The sequence below is a fragment of the Gopherus flavomarginatus genome, chromosome 2 (genome assembly GCF_025201925.1).
Source record: "Gopherus flavomarginatus isolate rGopFla2 chromosome 2, rGopFla2.mat.asm, whole genome shotgun sequence".
Classification (NCBI taxonomy): Eukaryota; Metazoa; Chordata; order Testudines; family Testudinidae; genus Gopherus; species Gopherus flavomarginatus.
In genome coordinates, this window is record NC_066618.1 from 89,836,693 (window position 1) to 89,854,613 (window position 17,921).

Sequence of the window (17,921 nt, forward strand, 5' to 3'; positions counted from 1 at the left end):
GAAATTGTGTTTGAGGATCCACCTCTATATATACTGCTGTACTGTAAGTGCTGAGTTACATAAGCCACAACGGCAATAGCAGCCCATTCTCTGAAATGTCTTCCTTTTGAAATTATATTGGATCCATATCTCCTGAATTAGAAATTATATAAATGAAACAATTATCTTTATCACATTGATATGTTGGAAGATATGTCTGGAATATGTAATTGGACTGGCATACCAGTGGGCCAAGGAACCACAGGGAAAGGCAGACAATTTGGGAAGGCAAGGTGGTCAGATGGGTAGGATATCAGATTCTGAGTGAAAAGATGAGGATTGGACTGTGTTCAGGTGAAAGATCACCAAACACTCAGTGTCTGACCTTGGGCAATCACTACATCTCACCATGCCTTAGTTTCTTCATGTAGAAGAGGAGTAACGATGTTAACTCACTTTTGTAAGATGCTTTGCTTTGCTATCCAGGCTCATACACCCTCTGCTGCCACAGCTTCACCGCTATTGTTGTTCGAACTAGCTGCATCAAAGCTAGCTCAGGTCAGTCTATATGTAATCAATCACATCTTTGATTGCAGGGAAGACAGATACTTTGTGTTTATTATTATTATCAAGTATAAATGGGAAGTATTTCAATGATACAAGTGAACTTTGCCTATCTTTAATGACAAATTCTATTCTCATCCATACCTCTGTAATTCCACTGAGTTTAAAAGGCACTGTATCAGTGTAAATGAAGGCAGGATTTTGCCCTAAGGATCCATCCTTCTATTGATGAGTACACAGAACTTTCCCTTATATTTATGGCAATTCCTTGTGTGCACTGAGCAGAGCTTTCAGAAAAATATGTTCTCTCCAACTTTTCCTTGTCACTTAAATTTTCTTTGGGTGTACTTGAAAGAACTGTGCATGTTCATAACCATCTGGTAAAGTTGCTAAATTGCCTATTTTTTATTACTGTATATTTATATATAATTTAATATTGAGAGGGGGGTTTTGTTTAAATTGAAGATGTTCCCCTGTGGAAGGTCTTTTTATTTCATCGTTGTGTGTTGATCGTACCATGCGGCACTCTAGACAGTCATTCTGTTCAGAACTGAAAAACACAAAGCATTTTCTTTAATGCTACCAATAAGTATTTTTTTTTTGGCTTTTTTCCCCTGCAAAGTGCTACTCTAAGCCCCATCCAGTTTTTCAAGTGACAAAATCTTCTGGAAGATAAAGAAAAAATGCCAGTCTTTACTGGTGACAAGAAGTATTTCCAAACAATTTAAAAGGCACAAAGTCCTAAAATATTTACTAATGCACATCAGTTACAATACTCTGCAACCATGTACTGTGAATCACATAATAAATGTATCTCAGTTACTATTGCCATGACAATTACTGACAGAATCACTCCATAATTAAAAAAAAAACTCATTCATTATATCTACCATATTAATGAAATATTTGCAGAATAAATTACATTATAGTACTGCAGGTAGTTCATATGTGTAATCCAAACATTTAAACCAGATAATTAAATGAATGCATTGTGGTAAAATGGTCAGCATATTTCACTGATATCTTAAGAAGATACAGGAGATGCGATCCCTGTCCATTCACAATTGATTTTGTGTCTTTTCTATCATATCACAACTAGGTGCATAATGGCTAGTCCTGCCATTCATCACATTGCAATGAGAAATTGCAAGAGATACAAATGTAGTCATGTATTCTGCTAAAAATCTTGTAAATCTCCATAAAATCATCTGATATCATCTGTGTCTCTGGTTGATAACAACATGTAGCAGCAGCACAAGAGCCAAAGATCTTAGTTTAAGTGTCTTGCCCCCCAAAATATAGGCAGTCTCTAGTTATTCATCAGATTAAAGATTTTCGACAGAGCAGAGCTACCCCCATCAGCTATTGCTGCTGGGCTGGCAGTAGCAGATGTCTCTTACCATTATGCCCTCAGGAAGCAATGGTATTTGCCAGCAAACTCCCTCTGTGTCTAACTCATTTCCTACATTCTCTTCTTTCATTTGCATAGTCAACTGGTCCTTATGCCTCAAGAAATTCAGGAGAGCATCTGAGGAATAAGTTGTGAGAAATGAAGTTTTAAAACATCACACCAGGAGGTGCATGCACAAAGCCTCATTATATTCCCAACGGCCTGCCAACTCATGAGAACATAACAGAAAAGTGAGACTCTCTGTACCAACTGACAATGCTAGAACAGAAAGGGCAGCTTCCTCCCTCATATTTCAGGAAATTAGTATATAAAACTCAGTGAAATATTACTTTCCCTTATAGCATGCTCAGAGTTGGGCAGGCACTTACTCACACCACAAGTGCTAGAAGGAACAGGATTTTAAAAATAAGAACTGCCTGCCTCTATTGTTTTTTCCCCTCTGTTTCCTTCCCATCTTCCCTACTAGAGTATGCTGGGGAGCTTCAATTGGTCAGAATAACCAGACATTCATAGGAAATGTTAGGGCTGAGGACTTCTCCAGAGAGCCTTTTTTGGCATGAAGGCTTTTGTGTAATCGTTGCATTTGATCACTTGTCCTTGCTCAGTATGGCATCCCCAGCTGGGAGAGCTGTGCAGCTCTCAAGGGCAAAGTTGTACTTCAGCCTTTGTTGCTCAGCAAAGATCTGACACAGCTTGTTTTCTTTAAAGGATTGGTTGACACTAGCCACCACAGAGTAGTAGCAGCCATTAGCTGCTGGAACCCCGCAAATATGGCAGTGGTCAAGTGCCTGCATCTTTGCACAGGCTAGTTCAGTAAAAGGGTGGTTGTAGATGTTGGTTGGTTGCTTTTGATTTTTGTGAGTCTTGGCCTCCTATTTACAGCTGATGGTGTGTTCGTGGTTCTGCTGGTACTGCTGATCTCCTTCACCTAAAGTTGTACTTACTTGCCTTGGCACACTGTGGTTTGGTGATGAGGAAGTCTCCCTTCCATCTGAGCCATGTTACTTCTTACCTTGGATTCTCTGAGTATATACAGCACTCGGATTGTGGTTGATGTAGTTTCCCAGCAATATGAGGAACCCATCCATCGATGATCAGTTCTGCACCTAACCTGCTGTCACCTTGTTAGACAAGTAGCATAAGTTCAACCACTGGTGTAAATGGAAAAAAAATAATCTCACAGCCATGATTTTGTCCTTATTTGTTGTTCCAGCTGTTGCACGCTGTTCTGCAGCTGATGTTGGTTGCCTGTTTGCAGCAATACAGAAAGCACTCTGGGAATCTCCTACAATCTCTCTAGTCCCCGTAGCCGTTCTTATCCCACTGATAGAACTAGCTTCTTTTCCCCCTCCCAGAAGGTATGTAAACTCTCACAAACTGGCTCAGTCGCCTCTTCTGGATTGGCACCAGCCTTTTCTGAGCAGACCCAACTACTGGATCCCATGTGCTCCTAAGCCAATGGGTCTAGGCAGCATTGGGGCATTGTTCTCATTCTGATTCTCTAAGGGTATGTCTACACTGCAATCAGGAGATATGATTGCAGCATGTGTAGACTAACTAGATCAAAACTAGCTCAAATGACAACAGCAGTGAAGCCACTGAAACGTGAGTGGTGGATGCTTAAATATGTACTCAGGGTCCTGGCAGGGTTAGTCTTAATGCCTTGGCATCACTGCTGTTGTTATCTGAGTTACTTTAGGCTAGCTAGATCGAAGCTAGCTCGGGTATGTCTACAGGGGCCACAGTCACTCCTTCCAGATGCAGTGTAAATATGCTCTTAGGGTATGTCTAGAGTGCCAGGTGTGATTGTAGCCCAAGTAGGCATAGCCATGCTAGCCTTAGTCCAAGTAGTGCAGGTAACAATAGTAGTGTAGATGTGGCAGCATGAGCTAGCAACCTAAATACATATCCAGGCTCCCCAACAGTCTTCTACAGGGGTTGTTAGCCCATGCCATCACGTCTACACTACTATTGTTACAAGAACTACCTAAATCAAAGATGGCATGGGTATGCCTATGCATGCTACAATCACACCTTCTCTTGCATTGTAGACATACCCAGCATCACACTCCCAGATGCAGTCTGTGTGTCTTTGCACCCCTTCCTTGGGATATCGGGCTCCAGAGCTCAACTGCCTTTACCCCGATTGGGCAAAGGAATTTCTTAACTACAGATACTTCAATCTTAAGCTGCACCAAAGAGTTCCAGATCTCTGGAAAATAACAAACAGTCCTGAATACAATCTCCCAAGTCTGATTTCATCCCTCCTGTGAGTCCATAGGCTAAGCAGCCATTTCAGCCTTCTCTCTCCTACAGCCCTTTTCTTCTGGTATGTGGCAGTGGTCTCTCTCTGGCTTAGAAAAGCAGCCAGCTTTTGAAACAGTCTCTGTCCCTCCTGTTACCCATGTGCTTTTGCTGGTGAAATAACAGGCTTCTTCCCTGGATACAGAGTTATTCAAAATCTATGGTCCTACCAGCTGAAAACTCATTGTTCCAGAAGGGAAAAGTTTTCAATGTAGATGACTTTGATTGGCATGTGACAGCTTCTCAGACATAGTCTGATTAGTAGGTGTAAAGCCCCCATCACAAACTGGATGCTCAAATCCACAATGCAAGTCACAATACACCATGAGTGTTACAGTCTAAAATGAAGCCCCTGGAACAAAATGGCATTCACAAAAAAAGATGGAGTTCACAGTCTGCCACAGACATACCCCCAATCTGTCACATGTAGCTTTTGGAACACTCTGGAAGTAAGATGTGATGTCAGCAGCATATCCTCCTTGCCCTCTGTCTATGGAATTGCTCTACCTGTCAGCATTTCCACTACCTAGTTACCTGAGGGGTTGTCTCTTTCCTCATGCTGTTCTGCCACAGCAGAGGCACTCAAGCTGGAGAGGGGTGGCTGGAAGGATATACTCTGTGAGGGCTCTGGGACTTTGGTACCCTCTCAACTCCTCTGCCCACTCTGAAATAGCCTGAATCTGGTGACCTTTAGATACACAGCAAAAGGGCTGAGGGCATGAATCCCACAACATGGAAGGAATGGAAAGGAGATTTTGTAGGTGGCTGGCTGAGTTCTTGGCTGAAATGACTATTGTATTGCTGCCTGGATTTTGTATTATTAGTTACTTGTGAGGCTGCCTAGAGCCTTGGATAGGCAGCTTTTTATTATTTCAATCTAAATACATGCACTGCCAATCCCTACCATGGTATTTAGGTGGTCTACAAGGGTTTCAAAAGCTCAAGAGCCCTCCCTTCTCTTCTTGTACCATCTGCCACTCCACAGGAAACATGATGGCATTAATTTATTTACTCCATCGTTATGGTCATCATTATCTTCACCTTTGCCGTCTTCTCTCTCAGGAGAAGGAAAACCCTTCGGTGTGTCGCCTGCAGGTAACCCTCCTCTCCAGCTTCACTGACCCCTGCATCTTCCTGTGGTAACACAAGACCACTGCCCACATCAGCTTTCACGTCTACCATTTTTACACTGCCTAGCATGCTTAGAGTGCTTTACATTAGCTAATGCAGTCTCACAACTCCCTCATAGTGCAATGTAATTCAGAGTGGGGCCAAGTACCATCTTAGAATATATGTATATTAAAATTGTTGTTGCGAGGCAGTTAAGTTATTCAGTCCAATTCTCACAAGTGCTTTTTCAGCCTCAATTTGTATAAAGCATATTAGTTAGAACGTAGCCTTCTGCAATACTTTTAAAATAAAACCAAGAGAGACATGGTTTCGATGACACACTCCCATCAATTAAAAAGTAACAAAGCCCTGCACTTTGCCAATTAAGAATTAATGTTTATATAAGGTACTGCACATGCCAAGAAAACGTCTTCCAAATTACTGCTGAATTTTCAAAGTGTAAGGTGTGTATGTTTGTGTAACATACATACATACAACAGCCTCTATTTTTAAATGATTGCCTAAATTTAGCATCCGAAGTCCACATTTAGGCACCTAAATAAATGGCCTTATTTTCAGAGGTGCTGAACAACCAGTAGCTCTCACCGAGTTCCAAAGTTGGTATGGGGTCCTCAGCAGTCTTGAACATCTGCCTCCTTATTTAGGTGACTCAATGTGGATTTAGGAGCTTAACGTTAGGTGCTTACTTTTGAAAATATCAGCTAGCTATATGTATATATTGGCATCAGCTATACCTACACACCACAGAATAGCTGAAGGATACTTTTATTTTACATTTTTATATTGTGGTGCATATACAGACAACATGTCTTTATTTTTATACTTTGTAATTGGCTATGCAGTCCAACAGTCCATTCCAGATGTGGCACAAAGTCATCTGTAGTGTCAAAAACATTCTGTGAACTTTAAACAGGTGGAGCCTAATCCAAACCTCACTGAAGTCAATGGAAAGACAACCATTGAGTTCAATGGGCTTTGGATCAGGTCTGTGGTGTTTACAATTCTGGAAGAAAAAAATAAATGGAGTCTTTCTTTTTAAGATTTTTAAACATTTATTTTAGACCTTTATTTAAGTAAACACTAGCTGACTTCATGTGCCTACAAAGTATTCTGCAAGTGATTCTGTGGATTGACCGGGATTCTAAAATTGAAGCCATATGGAAACTTACTGTGCATATTAAATGGCATGCAGCCATGTTAACAGCATTTGATTTGTGGCTGCAAGTAATAAATGAATTATATTAATTTTGTAGCTGCAAGCTAATTTCCCCAGAATTACTTTTTAATAACCAGTACTATATTCACTGGTAAGATTTAAATACATTTATGAACAAATCCGTGGATTTTTTTGCAAAAAAAAAAACTAATGCTAGATTATCATTTTGAGACTCTGAGTTTGTTTAATAATTCCCTCTTCTCCAAAACAGTTTTAAAGAAACTGCTGTACCTCAATGGAGTGACTTAGGGCCAAATTACCTACATGTGTTGCAGGAAGAGAAGTAACATGTGTGGTGGATAAACTAAGCAAAGAAGGTACATTTAGATATACTCCACATTCTGTACCACTGCAGCTACGCAGTCTTAGTGAAGCTATGGAGCTGGCTGAGGGGGCATGTGGGTTTATCCCCCACATGGATAGTACTCTTTGAACCGATGACCCATCCTTCCTAGTGTATTGGCAGCTTACCAGGCACATAGACTTGGCTACAAAGGAGGGCATTTAGTAATGCGCTTGCAGTTTGGAATTGCTACTGCCTGAAATATAGGCTTAAGTATTTTATCTTAGCATGCCTTAGTCACATGAGAACAGGATTAATGTTTTATCAGCGACTCTACTAGTCTTATAACTTGCAAAGAACTAGGTTGAATGTGAGGGAGAATTTATGTTCTGCTAGTCTGGCACAAGAAGAAAATGCAGTGCATGACACCTGTATAAGGAAGATACTGCATTTGGGCAGGTCTCATTGTCAGGCTCGCATGGAGGCACTAGGCAGTTAAACTACACAACTGAAGAGCTTTTGCATAAGGCTATGCCTGTTGTAGAGGCTATTACTCATGGAGGATCCACCATCTTATAGAACATGCTGACTTCTGTGTGAGTACCTGAGGGTACAGGAACTCCATGATTGAGTAGGATGCAGATGTATTGTACAGCTACATGTCTCCTCTAGGGCATCTTTTGCAGGTTCAGCTGTGGTGAAATGCCGGCTACTCCAGCATGAAGGCTGAAGTAACTGTTATAAGCTGAATGACCTGTTGTGCAAAACAAGTGTTTGGTACTGTGACAGGGTGCTGTTAACAGCTTCAAATTGGGCTCTCCGGAAGCCAGCACCATGGTCATTTAGAACATGTAGGGTACTGGGTGTGGTTAAGGTAGAAGGGAGTACTTACACATGCTGGTAGCCTGCTGAGTTAATGAGGTAATTAGTTCACCAGCTGGAGAACCCAGGAAGGAAAAGGGGCTGTATAAAAGGCTAACCCAGGGAGGGGCTCCTCATAAATTCTGCTAATATGGTTGTATCGTACCTGGAGTATAAGATGGAGACAAACAATAAACTCATGTGTTGAAGTACCTTGGTGGTCCTGTGCACTGCATAATTCCCCAAGAGGGCTTACCAGCCAGAGGTTTTCTGGAGAGGAAGGGAGAGCCTGTATACACATATGTAATAAGGAATGGGAGGAGGAATGGCCAGGACATGCCTGCTGTCCACGCAGGACCTACCGCATATTCAGCCTGTGTACCTTGCAGCATTTGCTTGTGTGAATGCTGCAGAGATGGATCTGTGTGCCCATAAAGCAGCTCTGATTGCACACACCCAAATTGCTTTGTTATTGGAAGTGAGGAGCAGTGACTCTGCCTGGAGCTTTCATGGGGGCATTGGATACATTCCAGCACTGAACTCCACTGGCATCTAGTCACCTCCCAGTTATAGTGTCATATTTTTTTTTGATGGGCCCATAGCGATGGTTGCAACCCGTTTCCATCTCATACCCTGTTTTAATCATTCTGAACAATGACCAGAAATCACCTGTTGGCCTGAATTTATTTTCTGCCTCTTCATAGGGCAAAAGTGATATTATATTCTTACAGTTCTGTTCTACCTCTAAAAATAAAGGTTAGGAAGAGGAGAAGGCCTGAGAGGCTGCTGTGATCATGATGGCTATGGTTGGTTATAATTCTCTTGTTGTCAGTCTTTGTAACTGAACTATGGGTGGCTGATGGCTAGGCATGCTCAAGGGAGAGATTCTGCTTTATTAAAATGGCTCTAGCTCCCCTTCTATCAGGCTCTCAGATTAGTGCCCTTCAGGCACCAAAATTGGTGTAAGTGCATTTACTCAGTCAGACATTTTCCTGACTTTAGGTTGGGCTTTCCTACCTGCGTGGGATCTGCTCACTGGCGTTGGTAAGGTGGAGGCAGCCCAGTTGATTTGATTTGTTTATCTGGGAAGAATTTCTTTCTGTGTTAATTTTTCTAAAATTTTGGCCAGATGCCAAGGCAAGGGCATCTAATACATTTTAATTAAGAGTGAAAATTGGGTTCCCTGTGCAAAAACAGAGAGAGGGCTTTGCACGGGTGATTGACACAGCATCCTCCCTCAAAATCTGAAGACAGAATGTGGGGCACCTATAGTACTTAGACAAGCTGTACCATCATTATATCAGTCTATGGACAGTAGTAGCTTATCTATCTGCTGTATCTCCCTTTGCATGGAGTTGTAGTCCAATGTCTCCTGCCCATTCCCTGGACCACTCACAAACACACTCCTCTTCTGGTCTCTGAGGGAGACCCCAGAGTAGGCTCTCTGGTTTCCAGCCCTCTGCCTAGCACAAATGTCATTTCAGCTGCATTTGAACATTATGTAGCTGCTCATGTGTCTGTGAATAATTGACATCAAAGGTAAGGGAAAGTTTACTTTCCTGCCTGCTTTAGGACCTGGCTGAAATCACTGGCAAAACTCCCACTGACTTCAGCAGGACCGGGCCCCTAGTTACCTTATCTTGTATGTCACAATTTACATTCTAAACCCTGGTTTTCAAGGGCTTATAAATCAGTATTTTGGGCTTAGCTCCCATTGATTATTGCCCTTTTGTTTTTCAAAAATACTATTTTGATCTAATAAAGCCCTCAAAAACTTAACACTTCAGGCTTTACATTTAGACCAGTAAATTACTTTATGTGAAAAATATAATTTGGTAAGTTAATAAGCTCCAATTCAGGAAAAATATCTGCTTGGCATCTACTCTGCAAACAAATGATTTTTCAAGGCTTCTGCGTGTTTGGTGCTGATGGTGGGGCTTTCATATTCCAGAGAAAAAGATGGATTTTAAAACTCGGTCTGTTGTTCCCAATATCAGATGGCTTTAAAACTTCCCCAAATACCTCCAAGTCTCAATGGACACCAAAACCAGAATATGATATAGGTGACAATCCAGCTTGGTTTTGTAGGGTGTCTTCAATGCTAATAGCATCCTATAATTAAGTAGTGTGTGTAGTGCAGTTGCAAAGATAAATACAAACATAATAGGATAGGGGAAGATTAACTAAGAGGAACATCTCTGGAGAAAAGCCTTCTTGGAGAAGCTCTATGCACTACTCTATGCACTATTATGTAACAACTTTTGTGGATGTGCCATCTTAGAGCATAGATCACATGACCATCGTTTGGTTGCATGGGGTGCCCCTCTCATTCCCCATTCTTGGCATAAATAAATAATTAATTCTTCACAGGCTGTGTTGCTAACAAACTTTGCTTCCCCACTCCCTGCAGGTAATTCTTGCATATCCTTGGAAAAGGATCTGGCCAAAGGGTCCAGCCATTTACTGGCATGACGTGACAGAATTTTGAGAGCAGACTTGGCCATGTCTGTCTTGGAATACTAGAGGGGCAGGAACCGGGAACCTTGAATCCTAACCTCTTATAATTTAGTTCAGCTTTGATTAAGTGAGACGTGGAAGGGCTGTCCTTGAGATTCAATGGTATTGTGCCAACTGTCCTCTGGGCTGGCCTGTTTCCCTCTCGGGTAAAATTGAACCTGCCTCTATTGTTTAGTTCTGGGTCAGATCCAAATTCATGTTTTCTGACTCTGATGAAATTTCGTACAGAGTGATGGCCTCATAAATGTAAGGCTAAGATGTCTGTTGTGTTGTCCTGACATTTTGTGAGGGCATCTCGTAAGCTTTTGATACTGTCAAATCAAAAATGATTTGACCTTGGCCATGGACTATAAAACAAAACCATAGGCTAAATGTAATTCAGATCATAATCCACAGCTAGCTTCTAATTTAGGGAGAGATCGGGTATTTGCTTCTGAGTTGAAGGATTCTGCCATGTGTTTCAGTGGGATTTTTCAGTCTCATTTAATTTGCTCCCATTTGGGAGCCCTCAGGGCAAAGGGAATCAGAGGAGAGTAAAGCAAGTTCAAGCGAGAAAGGGAATCACTGGTAAGAGAAAACTTTGCCTTTGTGTGTGTGTGTGTGTGTGTGTGTTTCTCTATGCCTTTGAAATACCTCCTTGCATTTATCTATGAAGAGAAAGAGCACAGACAAGTCCAAAGAGAGTAAAGCCAAGAGGTTTCCCAAAATGAGTGCATGACCATGGGAGTGTGATGTGGCTATAGACTTCATTCAGAGCTTGGCAATGAAGGGATTAACCCTCTTTCTCTGACTAGAAGAGTGCAGGGTAGGCCAGCTGTGGGGCACTAATTAAATCTAACCCCAGCACACTGAGGGCTTGTCAACACGGTGGGGAAATGGGCCCTATCTAGGTCTGAGATCTAAAGCGACTAATGTGTTGTGCATTAATCATTCCATGTACCCTGCCAGTCACATTCAAAGTTCCCTGGTATGCTTTCAAGAAGTGATGCTTAAAAGAGTACCATGTTAAAGTGCACTAGAGAACCTTTAGTGCACACCAGCAGGGTCTACACAGACCAATCAAAGTGCAACACATTAGTGTGCTTTAGAAATCAGTTCCCCACAGTATAGACATGCCCTATAAGAAGGATGTTAGAGGGAAAGGATTTGGGGAACACAGGAATTGCCCTACAAAAACAGACCTGTGGTCCATCTAGTCTAGCATCCCATCTCTGACACTGGCCAGTACCAAGTGCTTCAGAGCAAGGTGTTAGAAGAACCTTGCAATAGGTAGATGTGTGGGTAATCTGTCCCCTATATTAATGTGTATATGTGTAAGAGAGAGAGTCAAACCAAGGGAATTCCTTCCTCCAACATCTCTAGTCATTCAATAACTTACCAGCCAGGGAAAGTATTCTTCTACGACTTGCTTTATCATTTACTGAGCTTTGGTTTTACAAATTACAGTGCCTTGAGGAAGAGTGATGCCCTCACAGAGCTACCAGAATGAGTAATCTGGTTGTGAGTTGCCTCTCCTCTGGTCCTGCTATGGAGTTGACTGAGAAGAACTGGACTGGCATTGATTTTCCTCCCTCCCTCCCGGTTCTGTGGCCAGAAGGAAAGATGAACTGTCCCCTGTCCCCTGAGTTATTGAGGACCACAGAGCTAGAGGCCCCCAAATTGCAAAACCTGAAGTGCTCCCTTTTGCTTACCACTGATCCCACATTTGCTAAGTATACTGCGGCAGACATTTATTTCCCATAGCTTCTGGGCATTTTTGTAACTTTCCCCACAACTTACACACACACACATTTTCACAAATACACCATTGTGGAAAGTGCACTTTGTAGTGCTCCCCTCTGTCTCTTTGCTGGTGAAGACAAACACTTGAAAATCTAAATGCATAAGGCTGCTGCTTCCACCTAGCAGGTGAACACTCCACAAAAGTCATGTGTTTCTGAGTTCTTCTGTTACTGGCACAATGTGAATTGTGGGTGCCTTTTCCTAGCTCCTGCCCTACTGTGCAGTGGCAGGATGATACCTAGACATTGTGCCAGTAACTGCGTGTTTCTCCTCCTTGCATTCAGCTCATTCTTCCTCAAACGTCCTTCTGTCACCTGCTTGCATTTTGTTGTTGTTAAATACTATTTGGTGTTCTGTATATATTCAGAAACAGTTACCAGACAAAGGATAGCTTCTCCCTCCTCTATTTCCCAAACCTTTGGTATATTCAGTGCAAATTACCTCAATGTGATTTCTAAGGTGGTAAAAAAACTAAATCTTTTTCGGCACTTGGTCCAATGGCTCTCTGCCATTTCTCCTGTTTCCTGTCACTGATTAAAAAATTGAAATGGACCCTAATCAAAACTGTGGAACCAACAACCCTGAACTAAGGGGAGGTTTGGACTGCGATCTCTACATCTATAATGATGGGATACCTGTGTCTATTATGGATTCTAACAAAGCAGCACCCTGGATCCAAACATGCTCCAACTTCAGATTTTAGGGTTTTTGGATCCAGATCCAAACTTTGTGGTTTTGGCCTATTTCTAATTAAAGAGATGCATTTAGCAGAGATTGGCCTGCACCAGTAATTGGGCATGTTTGCAACTAGAACTAGTTGTGAAATTAGGCATGAGGCAAACAGTGCAGTTAGCAGGAGAAATCAGCCTGCTTCCTCCTTTTGGGAGTGGCATAATAAAGTGAGGGTCCAAAGTTCATCAGCCATTACCAAACTGTTATCTAGGGCTGTGGTTCAGTCTCTGGTTGTTCCAAGGAACTTGCTTGTGGTGTTTGTATGATATATGTATAGGCTTTTTTATTTTCAATAACAATTCCTCACAACTCCTCATGTACACTGTACCAAGTGAAGTCATTCTGGTCCCATAAAAGTGAATGCTTGTCAGTAGAGTCTGTATTTACACCTCTAAAATCAGAGGCCTTGTCTACAGGCAGAAATGGCACTGGCTTAATTTCAATCAGTTTTTAAACCCGGTTCGCTAATCCAGTGCAAATTGCTATGCCGAAACTTAGTTCAATTTAAAAAGGTTTTATTTCAAGTCATCTGAAACCTGTTCTTAATTGACTTAGCTAAAGTGAAATAAACCTGGTTTAAACAGAGCTAAGAGTATCCACACAGCCTTTTGCACCGGTTTAACTACATTAATATAAAATTGCACCTTTAGTTAAACCGATGCAACTTTCTCATTAAACAAACCCTGAGTTTAACAGCAAGCAGTGGTCAGGGAATCTGTCAATCTATAAAACCTTCCCCAACCCCTATTCCCAATATTAATTCCAGCTGCCAGAGTTGCTAAAAGACAACTCAGTGCTCTTTGTTCACTCAACATCCTTTGTATGTTTTAAAATCTGTCCCTGCATTGTACCAGGCTAGAAAGTTGTCTGGATATACTACAGTTTACTATCTTTAATGAACTTATAGTTGTTTCTGTTTAAGGATATCTAAGATGTGCCTACATGCTGGTAAAGTATGTGTTTGAATGTGGTATGTAGTAAACCCTGATAATTGTCCATCGTTTCAAAACTCAAATGTAATCAGTAAGCTGTGCAGAAAATAATGCTGTGCAAGAACAAACAAAAGGCACCTGTGTACTGTGCAATAATAAGTATCAGGCAAAATACAGTATCACAGCTAATAGATGTACTTTATGACTGGAAACATCTATGTTTAATTGCATTTAAAATATGTAGTGAAAAAACCACAGTAATACATTGTTATAACAAACCCTTACATCTGAAGTCAGAATAATACAAAAAAGTGCTGATACCATTGTATTATTATGTTAAAGTAACTGATGCAAAATTTTGACAACCTCTTCTAAAATGTTATGTAGCCCCTATCAGCAAACACTCCAAATTTTATGCAGAATAATTCTCAGAGGTGATCACCTATATTTGTCTTACCCAAGAACAAAACAAGCCCCCCAAATCAAAGAAAATAATGTTTTTGCATAGCTTTAAATATTGCTGCACAAACTCCCCTGCATCTTGCAAAACCATCTCAGTTTAGGGACAGTTCTTTTAAAATTCTGAATAAGTTTTTAAAATCCAGTTCTTCTCAAATACATAATATATAATTTCTAATAATTATAAATACATCATTTTTACTCATCTGATTTTAATAACATGCATTTGTATAGTTACTGTACAATTGAAACAGACATTGACTTTAGACAGTGTGTATGCGTTTATGTCAATTATATTGTTTAGACACACTGTTCAATGAATCAAGCGAATAGGGTGGAGAAAAAGAATAAGCCTCTGGTAAGAAACAATCTCACAGTGTTTACAGACAAAAAACAAAAGGAAAAATATGTATAAGAAAAAGGATTTATTAGTACATAGAAAATTCCCACAATAGTTGAAACACACTTTAGAAACTAGTAAACACGTTAAATAGAGTTGTGCCCATTATGCAGTGTACAAGCATCTGCTTTGTCTTAATTAGCCGGGGAGGTGAATGACCACTGTTTATTTTCATTTTCCTCATTAATTATGAAAAACTGCATTTAATTCGTCTTGCATCGTGAGAGACTGGCTGCGCAGATGTAAGTCGTAAGGGAAGTGGCTCTCGGTAGGCAACCTGAACATGGAGCTCTGCCCAAGGGGACCCCTGGGTGGCACTGCACAGTAATGCATGCCATAATTGTAATTTTTGCCATAGTCCAAGGCATCTTCTTGCTTCAGGGAAAATATCCCATTATAGTTAATTGGGGGAGGACTTAGGGGACCTTCAAACTGTGGGCTGGCACACTCAGGGGAAGTGCTTTCATAGAAAGATTCATAAGCACTGCAGTAATTGTAGGGTTTCATACACTTGGAATTGTCAAGAGTTCCATGCCCCGGGGGAGTGCTGAGCTCAGGACTGTGATAGGGAGGATAGAAGCTGGAATATGGTGACCTTGTGTGATGGGCACTTTCCCCCGTCTGACCCATCAAGAAACTTCTGGCATTCAGCTGCAGGCACCCTGCCACCAAGTTTGTAGTTGGCTGGGATAGACCTTTACACAAGTTTTGGACGAACGTGAGCAGGTCAGGTCTCTTGCCAATACGCAGGATTTCTGAAAGAGCCCAAATATAGTTTTTGGCTAGTCTTAAAGTTTCTATTTTAGACAGTTTTTGTGTTTTTGAATAACAAGGGACCACTTTTCTTAAATTGTCCAGAGCATCATTAAGGCCATGCATCCTGTTCCTTTCTCTAGCATTGGCTTCTTGCCGCCTGAATTTGACCCTTTCCACTCTTATCTTGGTTGTCTTTTTTTTCCTAAGGCCCCTCCTTCTAGGCAAACCATTCTCATCGTCCTCCTCTCTGTCTTCTTCCTCCTCTTCTTTTTCTGTGTCTTCTCCAGTGGCCCTTTTGATATTCTTTCCTCGGAGTACAATCTGCTTTGAAAAGCTTTCTGGCTTCTTAATTTGCTTTTGGTCCTCACTTTCTCTGGAAAACTTTCTGCACATCTGGGATTCTGGCATTACAACAGACTCATCAAATGGTAGTGTTAACATGGTTCTATAATCTTAAGTTACCTGAAAGAATGCCAGCACAATGTTTAAATGTTTCCATTTGTAAAGCTTGTATACTTACACAAACAGCGTCACATACCATTCACTTGTGTATATACACACGTACATGTATACAATACATAACACAATTTGCTAATAAAATATGTTTATAACTTGCAAATGTTTTTTCTATTTAGTTTTTTTTTAAAAATGAGCTGCCAAAATTATAAAAACAGCAAAACATGCATTATATCATCACTAATCTAAGCAAATTTAGTACAAGTAAATAAAGAGTAAAACTATGTTTAATAGTCATAATCAACTCCCTGCACATTTGTATTTTTTTAAACAAGCTTTGAGACTCCCCAACACTGTGGAATTTAAGCAAATGCAGAACATGATAAAGCAATGCGGAAATTTCATTAATCCAAATTCCCCTGGGTAAAAAATGAGAAGGGAGAGATCAGTCTTAAAAATGAAAAGGGCTATATCTCTATTAACTGACAAATATTTTTTAAATCACCTATTAACTTTTATTTTGAAGTTTGTTCACATGCATTCTTTCATGGATCTATACATTTAAATCCAGTCAATTGGAATGGGTTAGAAAGAATTTAAATGGAAAAAAACCTAAGACAAATGAATCATTCAGTGACTTAATTAAAATGAAGTGAGGTTTTCTAATGATCAATGTGAAAATATATGAAACAGAGTATTTATTTCCTATTAGAAAAAAAAAAACAGGAATGATCTAATCCTAAACGTATTCACATAAAAAAGAGTTAGAAAATAAAATCTTTCTCATTTTTTAAAGGAAAGAGTCTAAATTAATAGTACAATTTTGTTGCTGGAATTAACTTGTTTTCTTTTCTTTTTCAGTCAATCAGGGTTAAAAAGCCCAAGCACCAAAAACAAAAACAAAAACCCATCCATGCGTTAGCAGTGTTTATGTTCTGCAAGAATCAGACATCTCCCTCTAGCTAATATCTGACAGGAATGGGCTGTGGATTCTGACTGCAATTGTGCACGTGTGTTTAGAATCCAGAATGAAATGAAGAAATAATTTTCTTTTTGAATTGTTGTTTTTGCTTTCAGTCTTGAAGCAGCAAATACTTGGATCCACTGTCCTCAGAGACCAGCACAAATGAATGCAGAGACTTTTTAATAAAACAAAACTAAACAAAACCTCCTAATAAAAGACTAACTCTCTTAGTATTGCCTATACACTTGCAGTATTGCATAATCCCAGTGAAAGTATGCAATTACATCATAAGAATGGAATGCTAGGAGAAGTTATAGGTGGTAAATAGCATACATAAAATACAAGACAATGATACTGTATCTTTAAACACTTGCATGCACACACAGCCCCAACTGAAATAGATCTTTATTTATATTACCTTAGCTTTTTATTTCATTCAATACTCAGTTTTCATTTTTTGCCTTCCAAATCTTTTCAGTCTGAATGTCGCATCGTCTCCTGGAGTCTAGATCTGTGTATCTCTGCACTATCTCATTGATCTCTAAAAAGTGACATTGATGCCAACTGCCAGAGCTGGTACCCATGCCATCTGCTAGTGACGTCACAGGGCAGAGAAAATCATGTGATCCTTTCTCCTGGGACCTTCATTCTGCACTGATCATCTGGCATCCCTGTAAGTGGGTACCAGCATTCATGTATCAACACAGAAGGTTAGACTGATAGGGGGAAAAAATCTGTACCAGCATTTTACATACAGTAGGTGCATTTCCACTAGATCTGCTTCTATTTAACGGGCAATCTATATAGATAGCCATGCCAACATTCAGTTTTATCTGTACCTACAGGTACAGCTACTCCATAGTTGTTAATGCTGTATTTCTTATTTTAAAAAAGGGCTGTTTCATATTGATCAGAATCCCCTCTGTGTGCCTAGGTACACACAAAAAAGCAATTAAGGGACAGCTGAAATCAGAAAGAAATGTATGTACTATGAGACACCTGAGCAGGTTTAGCTCAAGTGTAAGAAGTCACAAAAGTAGTTCTTGTTAATATTATTGTGAGCAATCTGTGTATGCGGTTCAAATTGCTGCGTGCTGCTCGAGAACACAAAATAACGGAAGAGTGTGTCCATCTGGGGTCTGTGTGAGAAATCCTCCAGTTTTTTTCTTCAGAG

The 17,921-nt window shown here is 40.4% G+C and overlaps 1 protein-coding gene across 1 annotated transcript; it reads right to left on the reverse strand.

Moving 5' to 3' along the window:
• Positions 1–13,923: 13,923 nt before the first annotated feature.
• Positions 13,924–17,453, reverse strand: NEUROD6 (neuronal differentiation 6). The gene is made up of 2 exons (XM_050938073.1): positions 17,166–17,453; positions 13,924–15,789 (listed from the first exon to the last, which is right to left on the reverse strand). Exon 2 carries the CDS (start codon positions 15,766–15,768, stop codon positions 14,755–14,757), a length of 1,014 nt encoding a protein of 337 aa, XP_050794030.1. The 5' UTR covers positions 15,769–15,789; positions 17,166–17,453; the 3' UTR covers positions 13,924–14,754.
• Positions 17,454–17,921: the final 468 nt, after the last annotated feature.